The sequence below is a fragment of the Acipenser ruthenus genome, chromosome 31 (assembly GCF_902713425.1).
Source record: "Acipenser ruthenus chromosome 31, fAciRut3.2 maternal haplotype, whole genome shotgun sequence".
NCBI classification, from domain to species: Eukaryota; Metazoa; Chordata; class Actinopteri; order Acipenseriformes; family Acipenseridae; genus Acipenser; species Acipenser ruthenus.
The window spans coordinates 14,959,367-14,972,942 of NC_081219.1; the positions used below are offsets into that span (position 1 = coordinate 14,959,367).

At 43.5% G+C, this 13,576-nt stretch overlaps 1 protein-coding gene across 1 annotated transcript; it reads right to left on the reverse strand.

The window, feature by feature from the left end:
* Window positions 1-4,973: 4,973 nt before the first annotated feature.
* LOC117396874 (P2Y purinoceptor 4) lies at window positions 4,974-8,153 on the reverse strand. The gene is made up of 2 exons (XM_033995145.3): window positions 7,625-8,153; window positions 4,974-6,192 (listed from the first exon to the last, which is right to left on the reverse strand). The coding sequence occupies exon 2, from the start codon at window positions 6,184-6,186 to the stop codon at window positions 5,194-5,196; it is 993 nt and encodes a 330-aa protein (XP_033851036.3). The 5' UTR covers window positions 6,187-6,192; window positions 7,625-8,153; the 3' UTR covers window positions 4,974-5,193.
* Between the last annotated feature and the right edge of the window lie 5,423 nt (window positions 8,154-13,576).

Below are 13,576 nucleotides of genomic sequence, written 5' to 3' on the forward strand. Positions count from 1 at the left end.
TTTTTTTACATACAATTCCCCATTTATGCAGTTGGGTTTTTACTGGAGCAATCTAGGTAAAGTACCTTGTTCAAGGGTACAGCAGCAGTGTCCCCGCCTGCGGGGATGCATTATTATTATTATTATTATTTATTTCTTAGCAGACGCCCTTATCCAGGGCGACTTACAATCGCAAGCAAATACAAATACATTCAAGTGTTACAATATAAGTCATACAATAAGAACAAGAAATACAATAATTCTCAAGTGTGACAAACCACAATTCAATAATACAGCAGATAATAGTGAAAGTTACATCAGGATATGATTAAGTAGTGATAGTTACATCAGGATATGATTAAGTACAAAATACTACAGATTAAACACTTGGGAGATTACAATATTCTGAGGTACAGGATTAAATGCAGTAAAATAGGGGGCAGATAAGAGCAAAATAAAGCATATTTAAATGAAGGGTGATAGTGTCCCAGGATACAACAGAGGAGTTCTACAGGTGCTGTTTGAAGAGGTGAGTCTTAAGGAGGCGCCGGAATGTGGTCAGGGACTGGGCAGTCCTGACATCTGTAGGAAGGTCGTTCCACCACTGCGGAGCAAGGGTGGAGAAGGAGCGGGCTCGGGAGGCAGGGGAGCGTAGCGGAGGTAGAGCCAGTCTTCTAGTGCAGGCGGAGCGGAGAGGTCGAGTGGGGGTGTAGGGAGAGATGAGGGTCTGGAGGTAGCTGGGTGCAGTCTGATCAAGGCATCTGTAGGCTAGTACAAGAGTCTTGAACTGGATGCGAGCGGTGATCGGGAGCCAGTGGAGCGAGCGGAGTAGTGGAGTAGCGTGGGCGAAGCGAGGTAGAGAGAACACCAGGCGAGCAGCAGAGTTCTGGATGAGCTGGAGCGGACGGGTGGCGGACGCAGGGAGGCCAGCCAGGAGGGAGTTGCAGTAGTCTAGGCGGGAGAGTACCAGGGCCTGGACCAGGAGCTGGGTAGCATAGTTGGTGAGGAAGGGTCGGATTCTTCGGATGTTGCTCAGGAAGAATCTGCAAGTGCGTGCCAGAGTGGAGATGTGCTGGGAATAAGAGAGGCAGGGGTCCAGGGTGACTCCAAGGTTTTTAGCTGAGGAAGAGGGAGAGAGTGTGGTAGATTCCAGAGGAACAGAGATAGAGAGATCAGAGGAGGGGGAGGAGGAGGGAAAGAAAAGGAGGTCAGATTTAGAGAGGTTGAGTTTGAGGTGATGCGAGTGCATCCAGGAGGAAATAGCAGACAGACAGGTAGAGATACGGGAGGAGATGGTGGAGTCAGAGGTGGGGAAGGAGAGGAAAATCTGAGCATCATCAGCATAGAAATGGTATGAGAAACCATAGGATGCGATGAGGGGGCCCAGGGAGCGGGTGTAGAGAGAGAACAGGAGAGGACCCAAGACTGACCCTTGGGGGACTCCAGTCAAGAGAGGGTGAGGTGTGGAGGTTGCTCCACGCCAGGTTACCTGGTAAGTGCGGTTGGAGAGGTAGGAGGAGAACCAGGCCAGAGCAGTGCCAGAGATCCCCAGGTCAGCAAGAGATGATAGTAGAATAGAGTGATCAACAGTGTCAAAGGCAGCAGAGAGGTCGAGGAGAATTAGGACAGAGGAGAGAGAGGCAGCTCGGGCACACTTAAGTGAGTTGGTGACAGAGAGAAGGGCGGTTTCAGTGGAGTGAGCAGAGCGGAAGCCAGATTGGAGAGGGTCAAGCAGAGAGTGGTTGGACAGGAAAGCAGAGAGCTGGCGGTGTACAGTCCGCTCGAGGGTTTTGGAGAGGAAGGGTAGGAGGGAGACAGGACGGTAGCTCTGGAGGGAGGTGGGGTCGAGGGTAGGTTTTTTGAGGAGGGGAGTGATAGATCTGTGTGCCAGAACCAGTTCGACTAGCCCAGGGGCGTGCAACCCTGGTCCTGGAGAGACACAGTCCAGTATCTTTACATCATCAATGGCTGGAGACCTGGGGAAAAAAAACAGTTTTTTTTGGGGGGGGGGGGGGGGGGGGCGGTTTTTCAAAATGTTTAATCTGGATAATAGCGATCCGGATTTTATAATCCTATATTTTGAGTTCGATTTAATCTTTTATCTGGATCGTTTTGATCAGGTTTCTCAGAAAATGCCCATGCTGGATTATATTTATACAGATTACAAATAACGACTACAAAAAACGCCCTTTTAAAAAAAAATCATTTCTATCACATAATATAGGATTACAAAATCCGGATCACTGTTCTCAAAATTAAAAAAAAAAAAAAAACAACCCCGTCCTCAGGACATGTTGTGAATACTGTGTGTCCGTATATGAAATGCTGGCTTGTTTTTTAAAACCTCTTTGCTCCCTTGTGATGAGTTCAGAGGAGCAGAACTCTAGAACTCAAAGAGCGTAATGAAGCGTGAGCCTGTGTCACGTGTTCAGACCCACTGTGGTTTCCCTGCTGTGCACAGAAAAGCGCTTGATGTGTGAGTTCATCTCGCTGACGGCTGCGTGTACTTGCAGCGTCGCTTTATCAGCTGTTTTTAAAGAAGCACCGGCAATTGCAGACACGGTGGAAATCCAGATATTTCCTTAACGTGTGCGTTAATTAAAAGTGCTGTGCAGAGATAGCAACAAGAACGAACAAGACCCTACCGCTGGGCAAACCGAGCTGCGATTAATCAAGAGGCATGCTTCCAGTAATAACACAATACAGGTGTTGACATAACGGCTTAGTTGTACACACACAGCACAGCTATGGCCAAAGGTGCTGCACCACCCTCTATACGGGATGAACTCGTTTTGCTTCGTAAAGTCGAATTAAACCTGCTGAATAATGTTACGTTAACATATTGAATTACATACCGCTTTGTAGTTTTCTAATGTGCTTTACCGTGATTTCACTGTCATGTGTGTTCTCTCTCTCTAAACACAAGAACACAGCGCTGCTCATGACTTGGCAGTAGAATAAAATCACCCACGCAAACGAAGCTCAGGGCTGGGCTGCAGGACAGGCAACGTTCCTCCATCAACACTTGGTGTGTGTGGAAGCCATGCGTCACGCTTTTATCTCTAGTGATGTATTTATTGGCGTATTTCATTTGTAAAAGGGTGTGTATGATATCTTATATCCTTTATAATAAACAAACAAACCCAAAATACAACTGCCCATTTCGTAAAGGAAAATACCCCAAGTGTTTGTTTAGATCTTACAAGACAAGGCATGCTTGATAGAAACTTACAGTGAACCTTATAAAGACCCTCTCCCTACACCCCCACTCGACCTCTCCGCTCCTCCTGCACTAGAAGTCTGGCTGTACCTCCTCTACGCTCCCCTGCCTCCAGAGCCCGCTCCTTCTCCACCCTCGCCCCGCAGTGATGGAATGACCTTCCTATGGATGTCAGGACTGCCCAGTCCCTGACCACCTTCCGGCGCCTCCTCAAGACTCATCTCTTCAGACAGCACCTGTAGAACTCCTCTTTCCCCTCTGGACACTATCACTCTTCCTTAAATGCGCTTTACTTGCTCTTATCTGCCCCCTATTTTACTGCATTTAATCCTGTACTTTAGAGTACTGTAATCTGTCAAGTGTTATTTAATCTGTAGTATTTTGTATTTAATTATATCCTGATGTAACTATCACTGACACTTATCTGCTCCATTGTTGAATCATATTTTGTCATACTTGTACTTGCTTGAACCAAAGTCATTGTATTTATCTTGCTCTTAATTGTATTATTACTTGTACTTTGATTCTTGAAATGTATTTTTGTTTACGACTGTAAGTCGCCCTGGATAAGGGTGTCTGCTAAGAAATAAATAATAATAATAATAATAATAATAATAATTCACACCCCTCTCATTCACACCCTCTCCTCAGTTGCTGTAGTAAAATTAAACTGTTAAGGCTGGTTTCACAGACCCCAGCTATCACTGATCTTGGCTTACCATCCCTAAAGTAACATCAGGCAGCCCAACAGAACTAATGCTAATCTGGGTCTGTGAAGCCAGCCAATAATCTTACAAAACAAGTAACCAGGACTCAAAAGTATGCACACGTTACATACCTGACAACCGTCCTTCCCAGCGACGAACCCTGAAGAGGATGACGTCATACCCTCAGCAGCTCTGGCATTTAAACGGACTGCCCTGCTTCCATCACAGAAACGCACAGACCTGACTCCACACCTTCGCTTCGTGACATTTCAAAATGTCAATTAAGCTTCGATACTCGCAATGCCTTTCTCAGCTGTATTCAAAGGGTGTTCTTGAGCCTCTGCAAAGGAATCGCACACTCCAATACAAAATAAGACAATGCCACTCAAAGCTCCTTGTACGAGAGTGCCTGTGGTTGTGGTTAATTAGAGGAACAATGAAAACTCCCCACATAGCTACCAAAACTGGGAAAGTACTGACACTGTGCAGAATAGCTGAGCTTGTGCAGGGCTGCATTCACCAGACTTTCCTACAGTGCACCAAGGTTTCAACATGCTTTCACATCCCAGGACTTCATCGCTGTGCTTCTACCATGACTTGCCACAAGAACCCTTTACAAGGCAGGATCTAGAAGCCGGATACAGTCTGTCATTTTTCATAGTTTTGTGGCTGGTTTTTACAGATCAGCACCAAGCTTGGATTGCCCAAAGTTCATTTAGGACAGAGATTAGTGCTAATCATGGTCTGTGAAACCAGTCTCTGCAGATTATATAGTGGATTTAAAGCTGCTCTGATCTGCAATAATGTTACCTGTGACCAAATTGACTGGTTCAGACTGTCATGATTATTATTTTTTAATTTAATGTTAAGTAATATTCGATTATATATATATATATATATATAATTACTATTATTTATTTCTTAGCAGACGCCCTTATCCAGGACGACTTACAATTGTTACAAGATATCACATTATTTTTTACATACAATTACCTATATATATATATATATATATATATATATATATATATATATATATATATATAATGTATATAAAATGTTTGGCTAGCTGATATAACAGGGTCAGTCCACACCTGATGCCAAAAGCGCACACTGCTGTACACCTATTACAATAAAAAAACACTTAAAATTGACTTGCAGTCCATCTTCTAGTGCTTTCGATTGCCGGAGCTTGCAATCAAAGCAAGCATTTGTCCCAGAAATGTCATGAACATTAAGACGCGAGCCTTCAAGCCTCCTGGAGCGCTGTGGTGCCAGCCCTGGTAGTCATGCTCTGGCTCGTGCTGTCCCTCCCCTTGGAGCCGCAGGCCTGTGAAAGCGGAACCCGATCCTGTTCAGCGAGCTCTTGAAGGACTCGTTGAATTTCTCTGACCCGAAGCAGTACAGCAAGGGGTCCAGGCAGCAGTTGGCCCCAGCTAGAGTCCAGGATATGTAGTAAGCGCTCTCCACCTGGGTGAGCAGCGCACAGGAGCTGGGGAAGAACCTCTTCACCACAACGCCGAGGGTGCGGGCCACGTGCAGGGGCGTGAAGCAGGCCACGAAGATGCTCATGCAGACAGCGATCATTTTCAGGGACTTGGTCTTTATGACCTTCCCCTTGAGGGTGTTGGTTTTCATCTTGGAGACGGAGGAAACCAGGAGGCTGTAGCAGGTGATGGAGATGGCGAAGGGGACCAGGAACCCGGGGACCAGGAGCACGAAGTTCATGATGAAGTAGACGCTGGTCAGCTGGTCCTGGTAGATGCTCAGGCACTTGGTGTGGTTGCCCACCTGGGTGGTCTCCAGGACGAAGAAGAAGGCCGTGCCTTTGATGAAGAGGAAGAACCACACGCCCAGGCAGAGTTTGTGAACAAACTCTTTTCTCTTCATCCGGGACACCCTGCTGTAGTGCACCACGGCCACGTAGCGGTGCACGCTGATCAGCATGAGGAAGTAGATGCTGCTGTACAGGTGGGTACTGAGAAGGAACACTTTGAGCTGGCACAGGAACGGTCCGAAGGACCAGTGGCTGCCCAGGGAGTAGTAGATCGCCATGAACGGGGCGGCTGGGGTGACCATGGCGTCGCTCAGGGCCAGGTGGAACTGGAGGATCATTCCCGAGTTCCACCGCGGGATACGGAAGCAGAAGATCCACAGGCTGGCGCTGTTGAGGATGAAGCCGCCCAGGAAGACCAGGATCAGGAAGATCGGGATGATGATGGACTGGGGCTCAGCAGGGCACGAAAAGGTGCCGTTGACATGGAGGAGGCTGCTATTCATGGTTCACTGCGGACAGAGCGGGGAGGCAAGGGAAGGGTGGGATGAATGAGTTTTTATTACCTACAAGAGGAAAAAAGACCAGTGTTTTTTTTCTGTGAACTTTTGGATTCAACTTTTCCTTCAATTGCAATTACGGCTGATAGTTATTCCCCTGTTGTTTTATACATTCTCTTGTAATGGAATTTTTGCATAACACACAGTGCCATCTGCTGGCTCATTGCTGAAACTACAATGAAAGGTTTTAATGTTTAGAATGTTTCATACTTTTCCATAAACCACATCATAACGGAGTGACAGTTGGAATCCTGATTGTGATGACATCTCCAAATTATATATCTCCAAATATGCAGTATTTAATGATCAACCCACCACACGCTTTAACAAAATTCATCAAACTGGACCAGTGAGATTTACACAGAGCGGTAGAGTCTTATTTAAAGATTTACAAGAAAAGGCGCATGACCTCAAGCGACAAGAAAAGACACTGATGCAGAATTTCCTGTCAGCGATTCAATTAAAACACAAATAGAAACGGGCTTGAGCATGCAGAGAGAAGCAGCAGGAGACCAATGTTTCAGCCAGTGCTTTCCTCAGTGCACACACTCCTGTCTACTAGCCCTAGTGTCTTACAGAGACCTTCCGTCTCATTAACCTTGAGTGAGACAGTTTGCAGTGAGCACTGCAGCGTGGGCTAAAGAGGTTAGTGATCAGCTCAGCAGCTCACCTACTGTAGTTCTTTGTGAATGCAAACTACTGTTTAAAGCTGTTGACAGTGAACCAATATCTGTACTTAATAACAGTATGTTAAACAGACAGACCCACATCACACTAAAATATTTTTTGAATGTTATTTGCATAAGCGTCTTGACCAAATGTTTTTCTCAGTGTAATCAGAATTTTAACATGATTGATGATGTAGGAACATTTGTGCCGACCTGCAGCTTTTATAAAACCTGGACATTTTGGGGGAAAAACTGAGAATAAATGTCTTTGATGATCTGTTGCAGCAACACTTGAAATCAGAGTAAAGACTAGAGGGAAATGCAGACTCAAATGAACCAGCAGATTGAATTCCAGTAGCTCATGTAAATCCACTAACTTATTCAAAAAGGGCGAAAAAAAACAAACAAAAAAAAAACATTCCTCCTTAAATTCAAAAACATATCGTAAGGTCAAACTCAGAAGAAACATTTTGCTAGTGCCGTGATCACAGATGAAGGCACAGACCTTAAAAAAGTTTTACCAAATAATTTAAATGATTTCAAAATAATACTCAACACTTGTAATTATTAAAAATAAATAATCACAAAAAAACACACAGAAATCTATGGGTACATATTCTGTACAGGTCATTTTTTTTGCATTGAAAAATCGCCAGCGTCTACATTTGTACATCCTAGACACACTCTTTAGTTTAACTGAGCTTCAATGCACTTACCTAGTACTGTGTGAGGGGGGCTATGCTCTGCTCCGAACTGCATAGGAAGCAATGTGGGTCTGGAGGTTTTAATAACTCTGCATGCTTCCAGCCTACTGTTAAGAGAACCGAGATCTTATCTGCTGTGGAACTGTCACTCAGAAAGGAAGCAGCAAGTTTTCATATTCGCTACTTTGATGCAGGTTCCTCTTAGTCCCACAGATATAGTTGTTATGTCTTGTATTGGCCTGCTGTTATTTGTTAAAAAGAAGAAAGGATTTTTTTTCTTTTGCAGTATTTCTGGTTTGCACGCATTTAAAATCATGTAAAGACTGTTTGAGCTTTGCCCCTGTCAGGTCAGTTTGAAACAATATTCTTCTTGTGGTATCAAAGCATTGAGGCACATGTCTAACTGGGCCCCAGCCAGTTCATCTACTTATCTTCCACAATATAATCCTCAGTTTGAATTCAAGTGTGTAGGTACTGTATATGTTTGAATAAAACGGGCAGGGGAAAACACAACCTGACAGTGCTCTATTGAACATTCAAACAAATGCTGCTGAATCTGACCTAACAAGCTGCAGGAATAGGGAAAGTGAAACAAGGGGATACCAAGGGCGAGGACTTCCTCTATTTTAAACACATCGTTCTATTGAAATGATTCTTTGCAGGGGCTGTCATATATATATATCTATATATATATATATATATATATATATATATATATATATATATATATATATATTATATATATATATATATATATATATATATATATATATATTATATATATATATAGCTCACCATACTAGTTTTAGCCCCACCTGGAGTGGATTCGATTAAGTATCTGAAGTATCAGGTATCTAGGGCATCCAGAGCATGATCAGCACACGTGTGACTCTCTCAGCTAGTTTTATTCGCTGCCCATTTCCACTGGAAGAGTGAGATAACAGGTGTTACCTGAGCAGTGCCGGCTCTAGGATTTACAGATAGAAAGAAAAAGAAAAACATGCAGCGCTTGAGCTCAGAACGGGTTCATCTACCTTCGTGAGACTTCACACAAGACACACTGTCACCTTGAAAGAATGTGCCAGTTCCATTCTCATGCAATCACCCCCACCGAAGTTATTAATAGCGGCTGTGTTTAATATTCAAATGAAATCACACACACACAGTAATGCTGCAAAACCTGTTTGTGCCGTGGCAGGTTTTCAGAGCGGGCCGATGATCTCTAATTTCACTTTGTTTTGTTTGCTTTTAAAGCAGAGCCCGAGCCTGTGCTGTATGGAGCAGGGTTCTTCCAAGGGTCTAACTGCAATCAGTCTGTGACCTACAGCGCAGGAAGCGATGAGCGGTACCAATTGCACAAAAGAGAATAAAATAAAAAAAAACACCTTTAGATCAATGTCACTGAGAGATGCACAAATCAGCTGAATACACCAACATGATTTTATGAGATTTCCAAAGGAGGTTTCAGGGATCAGGAAACTATAGTGTTATAATAAATACACAAAAAATACAAGACAAGTAAGAGAGATGAGATGGGTTAAGTTCACAAACAAATCCATAAATAAATAAATAAATGCACAAATAGATACAGGTAGTTTTCATTCTTCCTTTTTCAGTTGTCCCCCCCCCCCACCCCACCCCCCCCGCGGGAGGCGTGCTGTTATGACGACGGTAAATTATAACGCACGACCAGCAGCAGCGGCTTCATCAAAGAGCAGAGCGCTTCTGTCGTCTCCAGAGCGCCTGTGAGAACAGCACAGCAAAACGAGTCCTTTGCGGTTAATTATGAGAACGCAAACAGATCTCTCTCAGGCTTTCCTCACTATCCTGCCACTTTTCCTCCAGTCCCGTGGTCTCTCTGTCTTGGTGGGCTGCCTGGTGAATCTCAGGGTCCCCCGGATAGCTGACCTCCTGTAGCTAGGAGAAATACAGAAAACTTGCGTCACAAATGAAGTACAGAAACGCGCAATTAGCGTATTTACAATACTATACATTCAGATACAGAGCTGCACATTGAGAGATAGAGATCTACATTGAATAGCAGGGTGTTCGAGTTTAGTATTGTGTGTTGGAGTGAGCGCGTTTTCAGATCACATCACTTCTTGTGTTTCTGCCTTTGATGAGTCATCTCAAAAGAAAATGTACAATTAATTTTTAATGATGTGAAACACAAAAGCTATACCATATTGTACAGTGCACCATATGTTGTATGCATTTTTAAAGTAAGTTTACCCGAATATTGACTTAATAAAACTGCATTCTAATTGTAGAGTATATTGTCAAATTATTAAAAGACAACATTTTAAAAGGTGCAAAGTATATTTTACATTAATATTGAACAACTTTTACCGTAATTAAAAAAAAGCCAATACATTTACATTAAAAATATGGTATTTTTTCAGGATAGTCATTGTATGAAAACCATTCACTTCCTTCATTGTGAAGTACCGTTATGATACAGTCATTTATTTTTAGCGCGTACAAGTGTAATAGGATTTCAGTGATCAAATGAAACCCACATTGTAGATATCTCTCTTCGTACAGTATTATTAGTATATCATTATCTGTATTATATTATACTATATAGCAGACCCTGATTTTGATGCGATACAGCCAACCCACTCGTGGGCACCCACTCTGACCCCTGGTGGAGTGGATGCCAGCTTGTCTTCCACAGAGCCCACTATCACATTCCATACACTATCTGTATGAGAGAAGGAGTGTACACATGTCACTTAACAGCGTGCACTGATGAGTGCACAGCCATCTTCGGGAGCGAAAGAAACCCAAACCAGATCTAAATAATGACAGCTTCCCCTTCAAATGCGAACCGCGCTGGCAGACATCAGCAGCAATGCTTATCCGCGCCAGCCTTGGACAGACGCTGCGATGAACAGACGCACCCAGTAACGCTTTGCACCAATAACTGGATAGATGTGTTCAAATATTCACGAAACTGGACACTAACCCACACACCGCCAAAGGGAAGGTGATCACAGTGCAACACAGGCAATATTCAACGGAGTGCTGTTCTCGGCTACTGCACACCCATATAACACTTTTCAGAAAGCCTTCATTTCAAGCCAGCCCAGTATGATGATGATGATGATGATGATGATGATGATGATGATGATGATGATATTATTATTATTATTTATTATTATTATTATTATTATTATTATTATTATTATTATTATTATTATTATTAATAATAACAGGCTACATTATAGACTCCCATAGGGTTAAGTATATTGTATGCATTACTGAGTGAAGGATGTTGACTTCTCTACCCTGCTTACCCAGATGTCCACACGGGGCCCGGCTGTTTTTTCGGCTTGGTCGCCTGCCTCTGGTGTTCCATCAATCCGCACACCAGCTCGTGGATGATCATCACGTAGAGCAGAAAGATGAGAAAGCTTGGGTCCATCATGTGTGATGCGGAGGAGTGTGCAGCAGCGACGGGAGAGAAGAGGGTGGAGAGGGGGAGCAGGTCTTGCGAAGACCCCGCCGTATATTAAACTATACTACAGAATCCACAGCCAAAAGTGAAATGCTCTAAAATCCTTGTCAATCTCTCCGAGGTTTTCCAATTGAAAGTATAACCAGTGTAACGTATCCCCGGGGCCGGGGTTTGATGTCTGGCTGGCTCGCTCGTTGGCACGCAGCGCAGATACAACATCTGTGCACAGTCAGAGCACACAGGCTTGTCAGAGATGCGCATTGCTAACCAGCTCGGCCGCAGAACTGCATCGTTTATGCGTTAGCGATTGTTCATTTATCAGCATGTATGCTTAATAACAGAAGACTTGGATTACTGCATTTTATGAAAAACAAATATATGCATATCGGCCTCTATACATGTATATATCTCCTATATAACATTCCAAGCATGCGTGGGAGTAATGAGATATGTGACGTAGAAGGCTAGCGCTTTTATTTATCCTTGTATTGTTAAAGCATAATTACTGGACAGAACCAGCAAGAGGCAACTGAAGCCGAGGGGAGTAACAAAATAGTGTAATGCTATATACAACGTTACAGCTGGTTTATTAATCTCTGCAAAAACTGCTCGAGAGAGAGAGAGAGAGAGAGAGAGAGAGAGAGAGAGAGAGAGAGAGAGAGAGAGAGAGAGAGAGAGAGAGAGAGAACACAATAGCAACACGAGCCCAAGCACGGAAACAAACTGAATGATAAAAAAGGAGGATGTTGCCATGGCGACACAAGTTGTTAACAGCATAGAATAGATACGAATTCACTTTTTGGCAATTGCACCTGCTGTGACAAATTCAGTTCAGTTAATTATTCCACACCGCGTTCACTTCGCTGATAGCACGAGGTTAAATACCTTTCCCCCAAACGCTTCTTTCCAGCTATACATGTTAATTGAATAATGAATTTCACCCGTGATTACATTTTAAAACCCACTAGCAGCGGTGAGCCTGTTCTCCTGAGTGAGGAGCGGCCTAATCAGCGAGCTGCTCTGCAGGAAAAAAAAAATCCTTGGGCTGCAGCCATGACGCGTTGAACTACGAGCGCATCTCTATGGGAATAAACTAAGAGGCTGAGGCAAAACCCGTGTCTCAAATCAGTGTGTGCCTGTGTGATACCGATAGACATCGATTAGGTGTGTATACAGCTGGTTCAGAAGCAGTAACGTGTATCATCGATTATGAATGCGATCACTATACAGCACAGCAGGGGTTATTTAAAATACACGGTTTGCAATGACGCGCCGCGGGAGCTGTTTGTGGTGCTGAATGACGATAGACGCACAAACCAGCACGTTGCGTGTCCCGAGAGCACGGGAGTGTTTCCAGCCTGGTCTCCATGGATACCAGCCACGCTGGGCACTTAACCATTCCAACAGCTGTTTACAAAATAGTACAAACAAACAAACAAACAAACAAACGAACGAACAAACAAACACTCGGCGCGGTGAGAGAGGAAGAAATATACTAGATGTAATATACTATATAGAAATGGCATTGTTTTAACCACCAAAATCGACTAAGCAATATATTCAACATTTTATGAAACAATGGTACTTTACATACAAGATAATACGTTATTTTAAGCTGAATGAATGGTCGTCAGTTGAATTAATTTGGGGTTTGAATTCGATGCTTGCTTGGGACATTTAATCGAGTACAGTACGTTTAATTTTTCTTTTTTTGTTCACCCCTCTGTCTCCTCTTTAGAAATCGGCTTTGCAGCAATGTACCGTTATAAAGGCGCGTCTGTGCTGTCCACGCCGACGCCTTTCACCAGCCCGCCTTTGGACAAGATCAAGTGCATAGGCAAGACAATAAAACCGAGCAGCCCAGCGGCGGAGGAGGGGTCGAACAAACCCGCCAGGACACGCATCCGCGCAGCGAACAAGGTGCAGATGGAGAACTATCCGATCCGTCCCCATCCTCTTTGCACCCAAGCTCGGGCACTTCATCAAACTGCGAATGCCCTCACACCCCAACATGACAGCTACATTCATACGATATATAGTAGACCCTGATATCGATGCGATACAGCCATCTGACATGTCTTTATAATATATACAGGTAGTAGACCCTGATATCGATGCGATACAGCCAGCTGAAATGTCTTTATAATATATACAGGTAGTAGACCCTGATATCGATGCGATACAGCCAGCTGAAATGTCTTTATAATATATACAGGTAGTAGACCCTGATATCGATGCGATACAGCCAGCTGACATGTCTTTATAATATATACAGGTAGTAGACCCTGATATCGATGCGATACAGCCAGCTGACATGTCTTTGCATTAGATGGAAATTACTTGACATTAAGATTAAATATACTCTAAATAAAATTACAATGAAAATAAGCACAATTATTGATTTGTTTTAAATCGCAGCAATTATTCCATAGAAGACGACTGCTCCTTTCTGAAGTGTCTAAAAGTGACTCAAACACAGTGGATTCTGGTGAAGAGGACCTGAA

Coding starts and splice junctions, on each gene's coding strand:
- LOC117396874 (XM_033995145.3), bottom strand. CDS start 6,186: ATGAATAGCAGCCTCCTCCATGTCAACGGCACCTTTTCGTGCCCTGCT.